Raw genomic sequence first — 21922 nt, 5'->3', positions numbered from 1 at the left:
GGGGGTGGGATGGGGGAGGGGCACTTTTCATCCTTGCCTGCCCTCGCCCCTTCAAGAGGCCTGGGTCCAGAGGTCTCTTTGGTGATGAGGGCTGGTAAGCCAGCTGCTCCACTTCTGATCCTGTCTCCCACTCGCCCTCCCATGAGCATTCTTGCCCTGCCCGTCTCAGCCACACCGCACACTGGTGGGGTGTGAGGGATCAGAACAAAAACACCAAGGGCTTCTCGTTGTCTAATGCACCGTGACTGCTGTTGAGACCTCTCTGGTCCTGCCTCTTTTCTGTGGGAGGTGGAACAGCAAGTAGGGAGGGATCACAGAGAGGCACATTTGTCTGCGTCTCTTCTCTGCTTGAACCCCCTTTCCGACTCTAGAGTGCCTTCAAGGTTAGGGCCAAGCTCCTCCACATGGCATTCATGTTCCCTTGTGTTCTCATCCCTCACCCTCTGTCCTAATTAGTAATAATAAACTGGCCCTGGCCAGCTGGCTCAGTGGATAGAGTGTTGGCTTGGAGTATGGATGCTGTCCCGGGTTTGATTCCCTGTCAGGGTGCACAAGAGAAGTGACCATCTGCTTCTTCACTCCTCCCCCTCTTCCCTTTGGCTCTCTCTTTCCCTCCTGCAGCCAGTGGCTTGTTGATCCAAACATCAGCCTCAGGCCCTGAGAATAACTCAGTTGATTTGAGCATCAGCCCCAGATGGGTTTGCTGGATGGATCTAGGTCAGGGCACATGTGAGAGTCTGTCTCACCATCTCCCCTCTTCTCACTTAAAAAAAATCATAGCAGCAGTAGTAGTAACAGCAGTGCTAGTAATAATAATAATAAAGTTATTGCATACTGAGTGATGGCTGTTCTCCAGGGACTTTGCTAAACACGTTACATGCATCCTGTCATTTAATTCTCACAGCCACCTCGGAAGAAAGGTCTGATAATAATTTCTATCTTGTACACGAGAAAACTGAGGACTTAAATGACTTGTTCACATTCACACAGCCAGGGGGTGGTGGAGTGGAGAGTCAAACCCAGGCTGCCTGATGCCTACGCCTGAGTGGATTGCTCCCCCCTCCATTGGAGTTTGGGGGCTTCTGGTACCGTGTTGATTTGCCATCCGACTGGGAATCCCCCTTCACTGGGCAGGTGATGACCCATTTACAGCATAGCCTGGTGGCCATCTCCTCCAGGAAGCCTTCTCTGACCCTTCCCTCTGTTTGCCGACTTTCCTCCATTAGACCGTGAGTAGATTACCGTCTATGTACTCCCCAGTGCGCAGCCCAGAGATGCTCTGCCCGTGTTTATTGAACTGAATCACCTAGTTCGTCTCTCTTCCTTCCCTCCGTGACTGTCAGGTAAGTTCTTAAGGTACTAGGGAGGTGAATGGGGGTGTCTGGCTTGCCTCTCCCCTCGTGGCTGAGATAACAGCAGGCCTTGTTTCCCCATTGGTCCTGCATGGAATTTAGATTCAATGAGAGGATAAGACCTGGGCTTTCCGGACTGAGGCCAGCCTATCACACCAGGGACAGGCTCTGCTCTTAGGCCAGAGGTCCCCTCAGGCCATGCCACCTCAGGTGATCTTCTGTAAACAGATGACTGCAAAAGTACAAGCCGGGGCTTGCTTCTCACACATGCAGCTTTTTTTTCTCTTTCCCCTTTGGTCTTTGCATGTTTGATGGGTTGACCTCAGTTGTAATTCTGAGAAACCCAAGGATGGAAAAAAAGAAAAAAAAAAAAAAAAAGCAAACCTTATTTTGAAGCATTTGCATTTCCTGGAGTCAAATGGTGGGGTGTTTTTTAATTTTAATTTTTCTTAAAGAGCCTTTTAGAATGGTTTTAAGTGAAAGGAAATACATGGGCCACCCCCGTTGACAATGACGTCGCTAAGGAAAGGGGGCTGGGACCCAGGATACTGGAGGAGATGTAGGGTTGTCAGTGGGATGAATGGGGGGTGAACCTGGAGAGAGGCCCGGAGGAGGCCTTGGCCCCTGGGTCTGCAAGGCCACCAGCAGGAAGATGGTACAGCCGCTCTGCAGGGCCCAGACTCTAAGGCTCCAAGTGCACGTTCAAGGAGATGCCACACTCAGCTGATGGCTAACATGTTGTCATCCCCATTTCTCCAACGATGCAATGGAAAGACCTCACTAAGAACACACAAATCACACCGGAAGTCACAGGACTGGCACCTCAAATATCTGACTAATTAGTGCTGCTCACAGAGGAGTTGGGGCTGCTTTGAGGGTCATGAGGCCCTTGTCAAGAGCTAGATGAACACTTTATGTGGCTTATGTCTCCTCATTGCCCTAGGAGTCCATGATCTGACTTCCCTTCTTGGTTAGGAAGACAGAAAGGAGTGACTTATCAATAGATAGTGCTACATGAGCTGGAAGCCTGTAATGGTCTTGGAATTTTGAATGCTGGGAGCACAGGGAGCCAGACACTCCCTGTTCTATTCTTACCCAGGTGAACGGCATGTCTTTGGGCCTTTAGTCTGAAGAGCTGATGTGTGGAAAATGAGAACTTTCTTTAAGTCACGGCTGAGTTGATATCAGGTCTGGGAGTTAGAATCTAGGACCCTCCCCTCTCTGAGCTCCCTGTTCCCAGCTAGATGAAGAGCAGTGTGGATTTGATGATCTAGGCCCTTTGAGCTCAGTCTAGCAAACCCTGTCGACTCAGCTGTGTACTCCCAGGCCTGCTGCAGGGGGAAAGCAGTCCCGGCTCCAGCTGTCTGTCTCTGTGGGCATGTTGCTCTACCCGGCTAGGAGACTGTCTTCACCTGTTCAGATTGCCAGACACCCACCATGGCAAGACAGAACATTTTAGCTCTGGGCATAATCCAAGTTCCAAAAAGCCTGGTTTCTTAAGTATATATTTACATGGTTCATAGAAATGGAAGTTCCCTGAGAAGTCACCTGGACCAGGCTTGGTGACCACATAATACACATGCTCCTCAATGTTAGCCCCACGGCATACCTGTCCTAGGTCAGCCCACGAGTTAGTGACTGAAGCAGGACCAAGTCCAGCGCCCCTTACTCCTGTGGGGCATTCCACCTTTCAGCCAACTTACGTACTGTGTGAATTCTCCTGAGGACCAAGGCCTCCGGATGGGAGAGGTGTGTAAGCTCTTTTCCCAAGCTCTGGGCTACTCTGGAAGGATCATGAAACTTTTTAAAACTTTTTGTGGAAACCCAAAGAGAAATATGTGCCAACGACAACATCCTGGCCAGTTGCACAAAAGGGAGATGTTGTATAAGGTGACTGAAAGGATCATGTTCTAGAAGTCAGAATAATGGCAACCTGAACACTGGACGCCACCTTGAGCTCTCCAAAAGTTTGGCCTGAAAGGGCTGTTAGATGCCAACTTGACCACAGTCCTAGTTTTCTGAGTGGGGAGACTGAACCCAGAGGGGCTGCCAGTGTGGCCCAGGACCCCACAGCAGGTTAGCAGCAGAGCAGGGTGAGAGCACTCCTAGTCCAACGCTCGGTTGCTGCTTTTTGGTCTTGCCATGGAGCAGAGAGGGTTAAACATAGGAAGGAGTGGGTTTGCGGCCACCACACACACAGGGCTGGAAACTAAGGAGGCAGCTGAATGTGCTAGGAAAACAAACCTCTGGGCTCCCTCTGCTGGGAAATGCCAGAAGGTGACTTCAAGCCCCTGTGCTGACCCTTGCCAAGTCACCACTCATGGGCCATCAGGCCTACATTACGACGCAACAATGCCCAAAGTGGCAAAACAAACCACACCAACCATTGTAGCTGGATGGTATATGGTCTGATTGTCAGGTACCACCTGGATTGATTTCAAAACAAGACGGACACAGTGCATCTCAAAACCAGCACCTGAGTTCTGGCCAAGGCTGTTAGCTTCAGACATGTCACTGCCTCTTACTGCCCCTCAGTCACGGCATCTATAAAGTGGGCATAGCAGTCAACCCAAATGTGGGGATGTTGTGATGATGCAACGAGATTATGGATGTCCAGTGGCCAGTGCAGCACGTGACTTAGAGGGGACGGCCAACAAATGGTAGTTAGTGCCTTCCTCCCCTCCTCCTCTTCCCCTAGTTGTTACAGTGGCGCAGCCTAACAGTACTGCTGAGCAGAGCGGTCTGGTTGAGGAAATGCTCATTAAAGCAAAGCCCCTGGCATTATCTGGTAAATTAGAGTTTCTCAATTATGTACATAAGTATTTGAGGCCGTCTGACACTTCCAGAAAAAAGTGTGCCGAGTCCTCCTTCCATCTGTTGAAAACATTTTAATCCTCCGAGGAAGGAGAGGAACCATTCCAATGACTCTGCCTCTACCTGGCTTCTTATTCCATCTGTCTGGCAGAATATCCAGGAGAGTCCCAACAGTGACATCTAGGGGACAGTCTCTCCATTGTCAGTAGACTTTGGAACCCAAGTGAATCCTTCCTTGAATTTAAGGGTCATTGCAACTGTCTCCAACTTAACCGTCCCTAGGCCAACTAGTGATGGTGGGGGAACAGTCAAGCGGGCAGGCACCGTGGTAAGCACAGAGAAAGCCATCTGTAGTACACATTGAGATCTAGTTGAGGCTCATTGGAATCCCTTGAAGATTCCTTAAGATTTTGGGGCCTTTTCAATCCTGACCTGTGGCAGTATGTAAGATAAACCTGTCTGACCCTATGGACATTTCTTTGGAATTCACTTCTACTAAATGAAGGTTGAATAGATAGTATTGGGGGCATTTAAGAAGCACCTTTAAAGGCTAGAAGCTAAAAGGCAAAGTAAATCGAGAGTCTTCTGGTGGCATCTGCCAACATTTTAAATAACTTTTTTGAAAAAGTTATTCTCGATGCAGAAGTATGACAGCTCACTTAGCATGCTAGGCTTGGGATCAAACTGGCTTGGGTTCAGATTCTTCCACTGCCACTTGCCAGTCACTCAGCCTCTTTGAATTCTCCTCAAAGTGAGGATAATGATAACCTCCTTTGAAGAGTTGCTGGGAAGAGTAAAGGAGATAATGCATGACAATGAGCCTGTATCCACCACTGCCAAAGTACATTAGACAATCATGGTTGGCTCCTGTTCCATGGTTCAGGACATGCATTGCAGGGCTTGTAGAAATTTAAGTCACTACTCGTATCCTGAGGCCTTGGATGAAATAAATAATGAAGCCAGTTTGAGGCATAGGCCTGTTTTCCCTCCCTCCTTCGCTCTCTCCCTCTGTCCCTCCTCCCTTTCCCACCTTTATTTCTCTCTGTCTTCCTTCCTCAAAGCATTTGAAAAATGAGAATTCCCTGTGGGTGTAGAGACTTGTGATTTGTATGTGCTAAGTTCAAGTATAAATTTTAATGTGTCTCAGTGATCGGAATATTTTTTTCCTGTTCCTCGCCTCTCCTCTCCTCTCCTCCCCTCCCATTTCCTCCTCCCTCCCCTCCCCCCTCCTTTGTACCCCCTCTCTCCTCCTGGGGGCAGGTGGTGGGGATTAGGTGTCGATCCTTTAGCACTGTGAGTGGCCTCCCCAGGACCCCATTCCACTTTATTCCCAGTCGACCATTTTCTGTGTTACTTGTTGTGGAGAGATTCCTGACCCCTGTTAGCTCTGCCTTAAGGAAAAGCCAGTGAGTTTAAGAGAGGGTTTGGAGTGAGTGTGTTTAAAGTAAATGAAGACGCACCCAGGCTCTCTGAGGCCTGTGACTATCTGAAAAGCAATCTATCCTGTAAGCAGGGTATCCCTTCTTGCTATGGAAAAAAAAAAAAAAGCAACATCTGGTGAGTTGAGCTAGATTCAGATCAATCCAGATGATAGAAGTGAGGTCTGTTTGCTACTTTCAGTCTGTCTAGGGAAGGGGCTGCTGTCCCTCTACCTGTCTCCTCTACTCCAGCACAGCGTCCTGGTGGGGCTGTGACCCTGTGGGTCACAGCCACGGGACCTCAGGGATAGCTGGGGGTCCGTGAGCAGCCAGCCTCACTGGTTTAGCTTCATTGCCTGCACCGGGCAGATTTTATTGTATCCCTGGGGGTCGGAAGCACTAGGTACAATTAGAGAGCCAACCTTACTTGATCTCTCTCAATATTCACATTTTCTTTTTAGGTAGGGGGGCGGGAGGAGGGTTGCCTGGCAAGCCACGCGGGGATTGTAATTGTGAGAATGGTAGAATGGGCAAAGAATTAAGATATTGGCTTGATTCCTGGCATGTTATACTCCAGGCAAAGCCACTGCCAGGGTCAGGCCAGCTGGCTTGCCCCCACCACACCTGATATTTTAGAAAACAGGAAATTTCCGTTCCTGCAAGGGCAAGTGAGTTGCCTCCAGGCCCCAGCCTGGAGTGTAGGTATTCCGAAGTTGCAGCCAGTTCGCTGCCTTTTGCACCTGGTCCTCAGCAGGAGACTGGATTCAGGCGAGGGTAGGGAAGGAGAGGAAGGGGTTGGGAGGACCCCTGTGTGGTTAATCCACTTTCCCCAGGGCCTCCAGGAGCCTCTGGGGAGCAGGGGCACATGGCATTCACAGGCAAGACAAACTTAACTAATGGCAGGGGGGGGGGCGGAGGGGACCATCCCAGGTTTCAGGGCTCCCCCAAGGCAAAGCAAGGGCTTAAATTCAGCTTCTAGAACTCCTGTCCTGGGCTGTTGATGCTCTCTACCACCCCACCTCTCCTGCAGACCCACACATGTGCTCACGCTCTTGGCCCTGTCTGTCTCAGAGCTCAGTGACAGAGGAGCAGGAGCTGAGGAAGGGAGGGGAGGAGGAGTGTTGGGGGGGCTCCCTGCCTTGGAGAACGGGTGGGGGCGCTGGAAGAAAGCACAGTTTTACTAAGAATCTGCTGCTACAACCCTGCTTGAGCAAAAGGGCTCCAAGGCAGGTCAGCCTGGATTTTGAAGTCTTGCCCTGCTCCTTGCTAGCTGTGCAATCTTAGGCAAGCCAGTAAACCTTTCTGTGCACCAGTTTCTGTACCTATAAGACCAAGATAATAATAAGCCCAGGGCTTGTTGTGAGGAGTAAATCGCGAAGCCCTCCGCCCAACGCTTTGCACACGAGCCTGTATTATTTCCCCTCTGACAGATCCTCCTTCACATGAGGTGAAGGAATAAAAGGAAAACTGATTTAAAACTTGTCTATGGAGTTTCTCAAGTGCAGGGAAGAGGAACTGTCATTTGGTTGGAGGTATGTTGGGAAGGCTTGGGAGTGAGAGCTAGGTGACAGAATCTTTCTGCAAAATACAGTCAGTAGAAAATGAATTTCAGCAGAGTTTGTGAGGGGCAGTCATGCATACAGGCGGGAGGGGTGGAAACAGGGAGAAGGAGGACAGACGGCTAGGTAGGAAGGAGAGGGGGTCAGGATGCGTGGCGGAGGGCTGAACCCTTGGAGGAAAGCTATCCCTCAGGATGTTCCCAGCGGCTGGAGTGGCAGAGGTCTTGCATGAACAGAGGTGCACAGGACACACCTGCATCGTCCTCTGCAAAGGGGTGGCATGCTCCTCCTGCCAGCTTCTCTCCGTTCCCTAAACCCTGCTGTAAATATCACTATACACAGCAGCAGGGTGCTGTGGGGACTCTGGGGAAATTAAGGCAGCACGTCTGTGTTCTGTGGTTTGGACAAATAAGCCAGGTAACGTGAGCACAAGCAAGATTCAGAACGTGGTGGAAACAGACAGTCGGGACAAGAACTGAAGAGAAGCAGCACAAGCCTCCCTCTCCCTGCAGCCCTCCTGGGTTCCTCCCCATATATGGGCTGGGACAAAACCATCTTATTTGGTGATGAGGAAACAGAGTGGATCTTGTGTCCAAAGGACACGGGCTCAGCCAGGTAGCAGAGGAGGGTGGTATTTGATGTTCCGTTTCACCGTCACTGCGGCCCTGTGCGGGAGTTCTTAAATCTCTCTCTGTAGATGAGAGAGGAGGGTGTGGTGGAAGCCTCTCCTCCCTGTGCTCCTCCTGGCCCACAGTCCTGGCTGAACCCCAGGAGTGGTCCACTGAGTCCTAAATACAATGGAGCGAATGTGAGGTGTCTGCTGATGACCAGTGTCCTGGCTGGGATAGGAAGCTTTTGTCTTGGGACTGAGAAATCCTTTCACTACAAAAATGGCTTGGTTTACCATGGTTTCCCTGCAGCTAATTGTCAGGCGGTGCTAAGTTACTTAAGTGTTCATACATGACCCTGCCTCCCGGGCGTTGGGCTGCTGCCAGCTTTCAGCTGATGGGAGATAGTTTCCATCAACTGGTGGCAAAGGGCTCCCTGGAAAGTGTCTGGCTTCTGCCCTTGTCCGTTCCAGTGACAACCTCAGGCTGCCTCTGGAGCTTTCTCCTAGGAGTTTCTGGGAGATGATTCCTCTCTGCCCCGGACTAGCTCACAATGGTTTTTCAGAAGGGACCGCTTGCTGCTTGTGCCTGGTTAAGATGGGTTGGCAGCAGGCAGCAGCTATGGTGGCAGATTTCCTCCAGGTTATTGTTTGACTTTTTCTTAAATATTTACATGTTAAACAACAGAATTATCCTAAAGCGTCAAAGCTGGAAGGACTTTTCAGTTCACTGAGGACATTGCCGTTCTGTTAGAGACGAGACCCGGAGGAGAAGAAAGACCTGGCCAGAGAAACAGCCTGCTGCAGTGAAGGTCGGTTCTGGAGACCGGGTCTTACCCCAGGGTTTTGTGCTTTCCACCTCACCCTCCCACCACATCTGTAGCTTGCCAGATGGAGGGAAGAGCAGGGGAGAGCCAGGGACCACACACAGCAGGTCACGGACATCGAGGCTGACGCACATCTTGCAGGGAAATAGAGAGGAGCCTGGGATCCTGGTCTCTGCTCTGCTGGCAACTCCTTGGATGACCTTAGGCAAGTCACCTTGATTACAGGGGCCTCAGCTCCTCATCTGCAAAATGGGACCACTAATCCCCACTCTCGGTGGGGGGAGGGTGGGGTGGTAGAGGGGGGGAGGCTAAGGCCTACCCGAGGGAGGTACTGGAAGGTTTTTACCAAAAGTTTCATAGGTATGGTAAGGATTATTATTATTATTATTATTATTATTAGCATTTTCTAAAAATCTTATTGCAGAAACCGTAAATTATGAACTGAGGTTGGTTTGGGGTTAGTTTGTGTTCTGATAATTCACAGTGATGGTCAAGATAAGAAGGCATCTGGCAAGTGATCTAGTCTAGGGTGCCCACAATTTAGGATTTCAGGGATGGATGAAATTTACACCCAAATAAAAATTCAGTGACCTAGACAGAGTGGTCAGCTTTTGATTTTTGCCTGTTGCAGCCATTAAAAAAAAAATAAGTTGGACAAAAAGTGAACCAACTTAACTTCCACCCGTATCAGCTTCATGTTGAAAAGAAAGGACATACACTCCGAGCAAATCAGTGCCCCTTCCATGAAAGAGAGATGGTCACAGGAAAAGGGGCGAGCTTGTCTTTCCTCTTCTGATTCCACTCTGGACTGGGGAGAACTATCACAGGGGCAGAAACCTGAGGCAGAGCGCCTGTGCTGGGTAGCCTGCGATGGAAGTTCTCTCTGGGTGCCGAACTGAGATCCTATGGACACACTGCCTCATCAAAACTGTCCTTGTCACTGAGATCACGTTCCTGTTCAAGATCGCCTCCCCCACTCAGAAAATGAAAAGTTCTGTTCTTGGAAAATCTGGATGGATGTGCTGGTAGAATGGTGAGCGTGGGGGAGGGGAAATGCCCTTTGCTCTGTGCCCTCGGCTCTTTGCAAGGCTCCTGGAAAACGTGTGTGACGTGCTCTGATCTCAACGCCTATGCTGTTTCCATAATAGGGGCCGACGAGCTCTGGTCTGTGGGTCTGAGTCAGCCCACCACCTCCTTCTGTAATTAAAGCTTTATGGACCCGTAGCCCTGCCCGCTCAATTGCAGCGTCCGTGGCTGCTTCTGCATGACACCAGCAGAGCTGACTAGTTGCAAGAAAGATTGCACAACCTGCACAGCTTAAAATATTTACTATCTGGCCCTTTATGGAAAAATAATTTTTTTTTTGCTTACCTCTGTATTATACCATGAATTTTTTTTACTTTATTTAATATGACTGCCTACAGAGGCATTATGGGAATTGAGGTCAGATGCTAATTAGAGACAAGGTTAGATATAGTTGACAAAGCTATAATTATTGGTCTGCCTTGAGAGAGCCAGAATGCTGGTCTGTTTGGGCATTTTGCTTCTACTTTCTAAGTCTCTATGTGACAGAGAGCAGGAGAGACACGGTTAAGGGAACTCCAAGTGTGAGGCTGTGGATGTGAGAGGCTGTGTCCAGATACTTATGTCTTCCTCTGGAGTCAAGGATGTTCTGGTGTCTCTACCTGGGTGCCTATGATGACCCATTCTTTCTCTTTTTCTTTCTTTCTTTTTTTTTTTTTCTCAGAACTGTCTAGTTATCCAGCTATACTATTGTAGTTCCCTAGGTTCCAAATATTACAGAACTGAGATGAGTTAATGTTCATGGGTGGAAAGAACACTGGATTAGAGATGAGGACATCTGGGTTCTAGGTTTGGCTCCCTATGACCTTGGAGACAGCCCTTCACTGGGTCTCTTCCTCCTCTGCATAATGAAAACATTAATCATACGATCGCAAAGTTTGTCACCTTCAGTGTTAACCCAACTCTGCGTTATCTCTGGCGCTAGTAGAGACAATGCATTTATTAGTGACTTCGATGGTAGAGAATGTGGGCGTGTGGAGAAGAAGGCCTGTTTTCACAAGTTCTCAACTACGCTATGCATTCTGGCTACTACCAGTTATTTAATAATTACCAAGTATTGATCGCCATGCCCAGCAATTTATGGGTGAGATCTGATTGGCTTCCTGAACACCTTCATACAGTAGTATTGTTATTCCCATTTCATAGATAAGGAACTGAGGCTCCCAGGGATGGAGCACCAAGATTCACACCCACGCTATCCTGACTCCAGATTTCAAGCTCTTAACACAGCACTGCTTTGTGTTCCTGTCCACGTCCATGCGACAGCCTATGCCAGCGGTGGAATTTTCATGAGTGGGAGGGTTGAGGGATGGTGCGAGACTTGTGGGGATGAGAGTGCAGATGAATCAACTTGCATCGGCTCTGCCCTGAGCAGCGCCCACCTCCGCCTCTGCCGACTCTCCTGTTGGGCATGGCCGTGATGTTTCTGGTAGTGGGCCAACTATGCTGTGATATGGATCACTCACTACACATGCATTCTTAATTCCAAGGTCTTACCTCCTTTAAGGGGGAATTTTCCTGGTGGGTTGGGAATGGAGTCCTAAAAGAGATGAAAGAAAGAAAGAAAAGAAAACAACACAGTGTGAGGGTGATGGTCAATTCAAACAAGTCACATTTTTCTTTCCCAGTTATGTTGTCCTCAAAGTAAGTGAGAATACACATTCTAGCTGACATGCAAGTTTTAAAAGATAAATCCACCAATGTAGTTATTATGTATTTGCTGGACAACATGGCTATCAGGAAAGCAATTCAATGACTAGCCACTATTTACAGGCGAGGAGCCAGGGGCTGAGAGGTAAAATGAAAAGTTTACAGCAGCTCAGGGACCAGAGTCTGAAACTCCACTCCCAGTCCAGCGCTTTGGGTATGTTTTCACCTCTACACGCGTTATCTACCCCCCCCCCCTCGGTCAACATAAAACCAATCAAGTATAGTATATAAACATATGTGGGTTTTTTTCCATCTTTCATTCATCAAGCAGTAAAAGTAAGTTGTAACCCTACACGGGAAGGAACATTTATATCCCTCCTGTGGTTGGAAATTCTGAATTAATGGAATGTTTACATGCCAAACGTTGTGAGGATAACATAAATAATTAGCTAGAGTCCCTGCCCCTCTGGCTTTATTACAGGCTAAAAATGGAAAGTAACATTCAAATATTTATAAACATGTAGCATAAACAAATGCAAATAGCTATTATATATTTATATAATAGATAATATATCATGATATATTTATATACTCATTATATGTTTCATATGGTTTATTCTATAATGAACATAAATATATGCGTCAGGATTGACACAGGTAAGGAAGAGCTCAATAGAAATAGGCTGCCTCCCGCAGGGGGGCCTCCTAGGCTGAGGGAGGGCAGGGAGTGAAAGGGAGGTCTCGTTGTGGTGCCCTGGGCAAGCTGGCAACAGGAGCAAATGGGCACAGCTCTTCACTCCTGGTACATTTTTCAGAGACTAATTTCTGCGCACCCAGTCTCCCTCCCCCTTTCCCTCACCTTGGCCACCCCTCAGGTGTTCTGCCAAGAAGGAATGAAATGCTTTACTCATCTTTTGACCTGTCCAGGTTGGGATCTCCTATGGTCCATTGGATTGAAATATTAATAAAGACCTGGCGAGGTGTGAGCACTTCCACAGAGGAAAACACCTTCCCAACGGAGGAAGAAGTTGGCAGCTGCCTAGGTTTTATTGTCTTAATGCTAGATGCAAACACCTAGGGTCAGATGGAGTTTCCCTTTTGTTCTACCATTTCCCTAGGGGCTCTGTTTTTTGCCTACCCCTGACCACTCTTCTCTCCTGGGAAACAGATCTTTTCTCTAGCCCCAGTGGGTGGGAATGTGTCTGAGACCTGAGGCAAAGTCCTAGCACGGTACTGATCTGGAGAAGGCAGAGGTCAGTATGATCTTTTGGGCTTCAGTGTTTCAAGGGAAAGGAAGTGAACTTGGCTTGGAAGGTCCTTCCTTTTTTTGCCTTAATATTCTATGATTTTATTGCTTGTAACCAAAAGCTGTTAACCTAACTAACAATGCTGTCTGTTCACGTGTGGTCTCTCAGTGATGCAGTGCATAGGAAAAGCTGACCTCACAAAATTCCCCTCTGGGTTGCCTCTACAAGATGATAAACTGCATTGCAAAATTTAAGGGGCACCTAGTTTACGGCCAAGTGTGGCCATCGGTTAGTGTGATGTTCAAATGTACAAAGACAATCACTGACGTTTGGGTGTGGTACTAAGAACACTGAACTCGTTGGCTGTGCAGGAAAGTACGCGGGTCCAGTGAAAGAAGAGCAGGAGAGCAACGCCAGCAGAGCCATCGCAGGCCCACCAGCAGTGGGGAAACACCAGAGAATCACACGTCTGGCACCTATCGAAGGAGCACCCGGTGCGTGCCAAGCACTAGTCATTGGAAGACATCCTGTGGCTTTTATGGCTTCATTATTAAAGCAGTTATTTAAAACATACAAAAATAAGTACGTAATCAGAATTTTGAGTTGCGGCAAGAGCTATAAAGGAAGAGTCTGAATACTTCAAGATGGTAGCACAGCCCCCCTCTTATCCAAGGGGGATCCATTCCAAGACCTCTACTGGGTACCTGAAACCATGGATGATACTAAACCCTAGGTACACCATGTTTTTCCTGCACGTACATACCTTTTCACATAAACGATCTCCAAATTGCCAGCACAAATGATGACTTTGGAGCCATTATGAAGTGAAAGAAGGACTGAAAGACAAGTGCCGTGTTTTGACACTGTGACAGGGAGATCTGATTACCCAGATGGCCACTAAATGACTAATAGGTGGGGCCTATCTATATAGCAGAAAGACACTGGACAAAGAGATGATTCACATCCTGGACAGGACAGAGGGGGGTGGGGTGGGACATGGTGAGATTTTATCACACCCTTCAGAATTGTTTATTTCTGGAACTTTTCATTTAATATTTTCAGATCATAGTTGACCACGGATAACTGAAACCACAGATAAGGGGTGGCGTGTGTGTGCATGTGTGTGTGGGGAGGGTACACTGCTGTCCTCAGACACTTGTGAAAATGCAAATTCTGACTCAGCAGTTTTGGGTGGAGCCCAGGAGTCTGTATTCCTGACAATCTCCCTGGTGACCCTGATGCCACTGGCCCACAGAACACACTTTGGGTAGCAAGGTTGTAAGAGCTGATGTCTGGGAAGAAGACCTCATTTATATGGGGGTCACGGGTGGGCTCTGTGTGTCATTGGAAGGCTCTCTGGTTTCCTAACTTCCGGCAGGAGATGTTAGAAATGAAGCGTCTTGTATAGGAAAGAGTCCTATGGCTTAAACCTTCGCCTGGGGCCCAGGGCATCCACGACAGGAATGCGACTATTCCTGTATTGAAGGGCTTTTGGTACAAAATCTCCTAGTTCTCCTGGCTGCCCAATGTAAATGAGAGCAGAGGATCAGCACCAGAAGGCAGTCAAGACCTCCTTCAGTCCATTAAGCTAATTTTACCAAAGAGGAAACGGAGACACTTATGAGTCAGTGGTAGATCTGAACTGAAGTTCTCTGTGGCTCTTTCCACTTCCCTGGGAGCAGTGGCTAGCTTTAGAAGCCAATGATAGGAAAGCTCATTCTTCCCTGCTCTCTCCACCCATTTGGAGACAGAAAAGGCAGGGTATAAAGGGATGATGACTTCTAAAATTTGCTGAGGACTGTATGTGCCCTAAGCACTGTGCTAAGTGCTGTTCACTGATTTCTCTTAGGCGAATGCCTCCAGTCCTCAAGTTCTCTCCCATATCTCGCCTGGGGATTGGGGTCCTGGATGGGGAAGTGTGAACCATCTTGCTCAGTGACTTGGCTTTGATGTGAAAAGTGCATAAGCTAGACACAGACACAAGCCAACAGACCCTCCCAGGTTGTCATTCTCAGCTCCACTGAATAGTTCAGGAAACTTCATCTCCTTGGTTACCAGCCGGCTATACTTCCTTCAGTGTACCTCTTTGGGTTCAGACTTGGTATGTGATGGATGTCTCCAACAATGTTTCTTTTCTGTGCTAGGATGGAAGAACTGGCACATTTAACCTTCTCGTCCAGCCAAAATGACCCAAACCCAGTCATATTCCCTGCTGAGGACTCTTGTTTTCCCGTTTCCTTTCATCATTGTGATTACAGGGCTAATAATCCTTCCTTGCACTGGGTTGTTGCAGACATAATAAGATGTTATATATAAAGTGTTAGTGGATGCTTGAAAATGGTACCCATTTTGGCTATTCTCTCGATCCTAATGATGTGCTTAATTTGCATCAGTACCTTGAAAGGCTATTTCCTTTCACGGTGCAGGGTAATCAGCTCCCAAATTTGCTCTTGACAGAGGATGCTCTCTCTTATTGAAAGTGGCCAAAGGCAAAAAATATTTGCAGTATGCCAGGGGATTCTACATCCCTTTCCTTGCTGGCCTCATGCTGTCTTGTATGGTGAGCCACAGAGATCTTTGCCAGTCATGCCTCTTTTATTTTCAAGTTAACATGATTAAGCACTTAATCTTCTGGAGCTCAATGCTTTACATGCATTATTTTATTTGGTCTTTACCTCAAGAGTTGGTGACTAACGAAGACTTAGAAACGATACTCAATGATTACAGAAGGTCACACAGATAAGAACTGGAAGGGAAAGGATTCAAATCCAGGTGGGTTGACTTGGATGGGATGCCACATTGCCTTGTTAGGATAAGGCAGGATTAGGCTGAGGCAGAAAGCTCTCCTGTGACTCTATGAGAAAGTGGATGAAGGTCATAGAAAACCTCCAGGAGAAAGATGATTTTTATTGGCAGCCTTTGAATTGGTGTGGTTAGTGAAAGTGGAAATTGGAATAGAGTGGCTTAAAGCAGTGGTTCTCCCAGAAAACATCTTGTTCAAATGCTGATTCTGATTCATTAGGTCTGAGGTAGGTCCTTAGGTTTTGCATTTCTAACAAGCTTCCAGATGATGCCCGTGCTGCTGAGTCACTGACCATACTTTGAATGGCAAGGGCTTAAAGACATCACTCAACAGGCAATTAGAACATTTGAGATCTTCCTTCCTCAAGGAATGGGGAATGCTTGTAAGAGGCTGAGTGTGGACTGGGCCCAAATGTGGGTTTAGGAAAACTTCCCAGACTGCTGATGGAGTGGCATCCTCTCCTCTCACCTTCCTCTAGCAATGCTTATTGCCACCTGGGTCTACTTCCCGCTGCCTCCCTGTGTGGTCTGGACTGCCCACTCTTCTAGCTCGGCCATTCCCCTCCTTGTGCCTCGGTTTGCCTTCCTGTGGACTGTATCTCTCTCTTCTCACTCTTTGCCTTATCTGGGATGCCCTGTCTTGACTCCACCTGCCACCACCTTTCCAATGGAGAGCTCATCTCCATTGAAGAATGCCAGCTAATCAATGTAGGAGAAATGATAGAATCAGGCAATTATTATTCCTCTGTCTTCAGTGTGTTAGCTGATTCAGATGAGGGGCATCAAGGAGTACTACAACCACTGAGTGAAGGATATTTACATGTCTTCAGAGTGTTACCCAGTAGATTAGTTATTAAAAAAAAAGAGAGAGAGAGAAAATGCTTTACCAAAGAGATAGCCAGTGGTTACCACCTTAATCAAGTGACTAAACATCTTTGCCAGTAATGGAACAACCTAACATGAGCCCCTAGCCGTGCTACATAAGAAGTCTATAACATTACCTGTGCACTGTAATTGCCACAAATGTGTCACCTGTATATAATCATGAGTAGACACTAAGACAAATCCAAAAGGCAAACTATTTATTCTGCACTAGAACTAGCCTGGAGCCTTCAAAGAAGTCAATGTCGTGAAAACAACAAAGGGGAGAGGAGGTTGGTAGATTATTGCTTCTCAAATTTGAATGTGCACATAGAGCACCCGGGGACCTTGTGAAAATGCATTTTCATTCAGTAAGTCCAGAATGGAGCCTGAGATTCTGCATTTCTAATGAGCATCCAGGACCGTCCTTTAAACAGCAATGTTCTTGCTGAACAATCATAACCCAATGTTATGATTTGTGTGTATGGCCTGAGAGGGGATTCTGGATCCCCAAGCAAAACAAGGCACAACGCCTGTAGAAGATATCTTTGGACAAGTGGGGAAATTATGTTTATCATTATTAGATGATATTGCTGAATCAACATTAACTTCTTGGCTATAATAATGTCTTTGCCGTAAGAAAGAGATGGGAGCTGAAATGCATGCAGGTGAAAGGTCACTCCATCTGCAACTTCCTTGCATGTATATCTAAAGAGAGCACAAATACGGCAAACTATGAACCCAACGAAGTTAGGTTATATGGCATTTGCCATGCTAGTTTACTGGAGGTTTGAACATTTTCAAAATAAAACTTTGGGTATAAGACAGGATCCTTCTAACCCTAAAGTAGGCTCAGTTTGCATCCCAGCTCTTCTGTGAACCCCTCCCTCACTCTCAGCGGAAGTTGTCCTCCTCTCTGTGGTCAATGACGTCCTGTGCCACTCTGCCCCAAGCTCAAGCTCTTGGACATTTGGGTCTCATTTCCCCCAGTCTAGATATTTCCCAGGAAACACAAGTCTTACTCTGTTCACACGGCCCTCCCAACACAGGGCTTTACCCTGACATGTTCAGAGGACCATTTTGGCTGATCAATTCCATTAAAGAGAGTAACTTGGGCAAAGAGAAGCATTTCAGCTTACCCCCCATTTTAAATGTAAGCGTAAAAGTAAACAAACAAACAGATAAATCCATACTACCACCTCACTCACTACTCTTAAACAGGCAGTCAGCTCCACTGACTGGCGGTAAGAATCCATTGTTTTAAACAGGAACTTCCTTTGCTTATAAAGAGAAAGGAGGAAGCTACTTTCTCTCGGAGAAAGGGTCTCCTTGAAAGCGTGAGGATCACCAGCCTTCCCTTTGCTCTCAAATTTCTGAATGTAAATAGAACTCTGTGGTTTGTAACAGAGATGTCCCTGAGACCAAGTCCCCAGAGTCCCTTGCAATGTAAACCCTTCTGGGGTCAACCTGGCAGCCTCCCTCCTTATCTAACGAACCCTTTGTCTCTGGAGGAGATAAGAGAAATTTTGTTGGTTTTGCTTTTGCTTTGCTGTGTAAATAGTGTGAAATTTCATCTTGGCATACACGTGTGTACTGTATGTTGTCCTAACTCAATAATGCATCACTTTTCTTTCCGTGTTGAGGTGAAGAGGTGTCTCTTTGTTGGTAGTACTTTTGCTTCCTCAAGTACAGTCTCTTTGGAAGCTCACTGACAATATTTATTAAAGTGAAAAATACACCTTCTACTCTCACCACTAGGAATTTATCCCACTGATTTACTCATAGACGGGCACGGTAAGAAAAATTCTAGGGGAAAACATGTGTCCTTTCCTAGGTACAGATGAAATAAATCATGGGAGTCATACCATAGGATACTCTGAGACTCCTCAAAATAATAGGTGGATTTCCATGTATTGGCATGGAAGGATCGCCAAGATATACTGTCAGGTCAATAAAGTGAGGTACAAAATAATTAGATGTGTGTACCATATATTTGTAGGTACACAATTTTTTGGAAGGACAACGAAAAAACGGTCAACAGTAATGATGGTTATCTCAGGAAAGAGGGATTGGTGATTAGGTGGGGAGGGTATAAGAGATTTTTACTTTTTTCTCTCTCATTGTTTCTTATTTACTTTGCTTAAATAATTTCAATATAATAATTTTATAACAAATATACAGGTTTAAACATAAATAAAACAAAGTACAACTACCACACAGACTTAGAGACAGTACTGGACTACTGTTCCCTCAGCAACATAAAATCAGGACTTCTGTTGGCCTGATTGAAGGCTATATACATCCCCGTTGCTTAGCACAGGGTCCTGCGCACAGCTGATGCTCAATAAAAGTTTGTGATTGAAACCTAAGTGCCTTCTTTGTCTTGCCCAAGGCCCAATGAGTTGACCTTGGAGTTAATTGATCTTCAGGACAAATCTCAAGGTAATCTTTGTGAATTGTCCTACATGCCTTGTATTGTCTTTTCTCCATCCCTTTGCTTGCGTGGTTTTATTGGCCAAGAGTGCCCTCTCCTTTGATTGACCTTCTCTACCTGTTTGAAATTATACAATCTCTCCCAAGCCAACCTGAAACTTCAATCTTCAGTGAAGTTTTCTGTAAACTTGTCTGGGAAAATGTTCTGTTGCTTTAACTTGGGATCTCATGGTAGCTCTAGGTGTCTACCTCTGTCACTTATTATATACTATGACTTATCTTGTTTTAATTTTGTCTATATATATGTCTTTTTTCCTACAACTGTGACTTCTTATTCCAGTAAAACTATGTTTGTAGTTCTCCACTCCTGCCCCATCCAACCTCACAGAGTGCTATGTAGCCCTCAACACATTTCGTTTGTAATAATTGGGATGTGAGTTTAAGTTTCTTGGATATCCCTTATTGATTTTCTTTTTAAATCAGAAATCCTTTTAAAGTCTCTTCATTTGTCTAAGTTATTCCTATCCTAAAGTCAGCCTGCATTCCCTTTTCCTGCAAGAAGCCTTCCCTGATAGCATGAGCTCAAAGGGATAAACCTTCTTAGCTCTTTTAACAGTTAATATCTGAGCGATTTATTGGGAATGACATGTGTAAAACACTTAACACTTAATATCACAATGCTTTTAAATAAACAACTGGTATTTCTCAGGCTAGGAAATCACAGCATACCAAACCATATAGCCCGATCGTGAAGTGAATCTTTTCATATCCAAACATGAGGACTAAGTCAAAGAAGTGGATGCACAAGAAGATAAAACTCCCCAGAGAAAAAGGAGAACAATGTTTCTTAGTGCTTCTGTTGCTGTTTGTGTTGGAAAGGGGAATGCTTTCTCTTTAAATAATCAAACAAATTGACTTTACCACTTTCTCAGGATGACTTGGTTCAAACCCTGTCCCCTTTCTGTTCCTCATTTTCCACATTTGCAAAAATGAGGCTGAAAGATCCAGACCAGTTCCTTTATAACATATTAAAAAAATCAAGTAAACTAAATGTTGAATTAGGATAGAACCATTCTGGAGCTCCCTCTAGTTTAATATGTCACCATCTCCACCCCCCCACCCTCATCATCATTATCATCAATCATCATCATCATCATCATCATCATCATCATCTCTCCTTCTCTCTCAGCTTCTCTCTCAGCAGTTCTACATACAACCTTTAATTAAAGACCTTAAAGGCCACTTCAATTTCTTTTCTTTGACCTTTGCTATAAAATGATACAGCCCTGCTTTATATCAAGTTAGAATTACAGAAATCATAGAGCCTTTGCCAAAAGCTAAGTTGCCCTAGAGTGTTTTCAGGAGTATTATTCTTAGTAGATGTAGATAAGGCCATTAAATGATGAGTTTCATGAATTCTACCACTGAAATAAAATATTAGCAATGCTGTTTCCTTTTACTTTTATAGAGACACGAGACTCAAAGCTTCATTTAAATTTCAAAGCTTGAGGGCTCTTGAGAAAAGATACCAAAGCCTTTTAGAGCCTGGTTCTTTTCAGTAATCCTTAAATTATAGAGCATTCAGCCTACAGGAGCTGAAGGAAAGCAGAGAGATTCTGCAGGATTGCCAAATCACCAGGCATGGAAATCAGGACTAGGCAGAAATGTTCTCACTTTGGCAGGGTGGTGAGAGGGTACAGTTCTTAAAATGTCAAAATTAACAAAAACTTTACTTAAAAATTCATCAGCAATATGTACTTTCAGTACAAGATTTTTAAAGAATGCAGACTGGTGGGTTCTCTCCAATCTCCTAAAATCTGAAGAGGGCTTCCTCCTTCATCTCTTCTGCTTTTTGAAACAAAGTTTACCTTTTACTTCAAACCAAGTTAATCTCCTGAGATAGTTTGATCTACTGTGTGCACCCATAATTGCTTGTCCTTTCAGTTTGCTGAGAAGTCTCAGAGAGAACAGGTGTTAAAAAACATTTCTGCTTCTCTGTTCTGCTTCTTGTGACGCCCTATGCTCTTCAAAGCTGTAATTTAGGAGGAAGCTTTCAAGTTGTCTTGTGGGTTTTAATGCTGAAACGCTCAAAGCACTAAAGCAACCCTGGTCTTCTCTTTTGTCTCCTTCCTTTACGATCCTTGGCTTCTAAAATTTAGCTCCTTGTTTAAATAAATAAATAAATAAAAAAGCCCTTGGCAATGAACTTATGGACTGAGAATACAGAACCTGGGAATCTGGTCTGTAGAACTTGAAGATATGATAATAAGTTGTGCAAATATGTTACCGGGCTTTCTCACTGTTTCCTTCCTAGGTACGAGTGTCCGGCTCCGTCAGATGTAAATCTTAATTTCTCAAAGTTTATTGCTCTCTTGCTCTCATTTGGCTCCTGAGAGTCCGGAAAGTTTTGAGATGAAGGCTCAACAGATTTTTCTCTCAAAAAAGCCAAAATATTTCAGAGTGAAGTTCCTGTTTCTTTTCTCCCTTTCTCTACATGATCTATGTAACTTTCTTTCTTTTTTTTTTTTTTTTGTAAACTCTCAACTAATTTATTAGCTTATTTTGCAAGCTCTCTCTCTGGAGAAAACCGAACATAACTTGGGAAGGAAGGGTGAGGAAGAGAAGTCCACTTACCGACTTCTGCACCACCAACACCATAATGGTTGCCACGGCAAAGATGAGACACAGAGCCAGCGTGACCGTGGTGAAGTAGAAGTGGTGGCGGCCGGTGGTTCCCAAGTGGCTGGCAACGGAGCCGGCGGGCTCGTGCATGGCTGTGTCGTGAGAGGGGGCCACTCGGTGGAGTGCCTGCTGCAGCCCTGGGCCCATTCTTATATAGTCTTCTCTGCATCACACCTTATCTCTCCTCATCTGATTCGGTTCTGGGCCCATCTCCGTTCCAAGAAGGATTCTCCCCTGCATCCTGGATCATGTGACTTGGAAAAAAAAACTTCACCAGCTGCCTGGTGAAGAAACTCTTCTCTGGGGGCGTGTGGCGAGAGGCAGCAGCAGGGGTGGGGAAGAGGCTCATTTTTCATCGCCAGGGATTAATTTGAGTGCAGAGAAACAGTAGCGACACAGAAGGTGACTGATGTCAGAGGGCGAGTAGGAAAATGACAGTTTCCCTATTCTGGTGTGTGTGTGTGTGTGTGTGTGTGTGTGTGTATATGTGTGTGTGCGCACGCGCGCAGTCACTTCTGTTTCATTTAGACTCAGCCACAAGAATGCCTTCCTGTCTGAGAAGTGGCACATTCTCTTTAGGGAGGCCG

General features: G+C 46.0%; 1 protein-coding gene across 1 annotated transcript in view; it reads right to left on the bottom strand.

Moving 5' to 3' along the window:
* TNFSF8 (TNF superfamily member 8) overlaps positions 1 to 21709 on the bottom strand; it is a 28081-nt gene extending 6372 nt beyond the window's left edge. Inside the window, exons 1-2 of the mRNA XM_066256400.1 lie at positions 21288 to 21709; positions 11158 to 11200 (exon numbers count right to left, since the gene is read on the bottom strand). Of these exons, the coding sequence (XP_066112497.1) occupies positions 11158 to 11200; positions 21288 to 21482 (238 nt within the window). The 5' untranslated portion in view covers positions 21483 to 21709. The remainder of the gene's footprint in view (positions 1 to 11157; positions 11201 to 21287) is intronic.
* Positions 21710 to 21922: the final 213 nt, after the last annotated feature.

The sequence above is a fragment of the Saccopteryx bilineata genome, chromosome 2 (assembly GCF_036850765.1).
Source record: "Saccopteryx bilineata isolate mSacBil1 chromosome 2, mSacBil1_pri_phased_curated, whole genome shotgun sequence".
NCBI lineage: Eukaryota > Metazoa > Chordata > Mammalia > Chiroptera > Emballonuridae > Saccopteryx > Saccopteryx bilineata.
The sequence above is the reverse complement of the archived record's forward strand: the minus strand, read 5'-3'. Positions and strand labels throughout refer to the sequence as shown.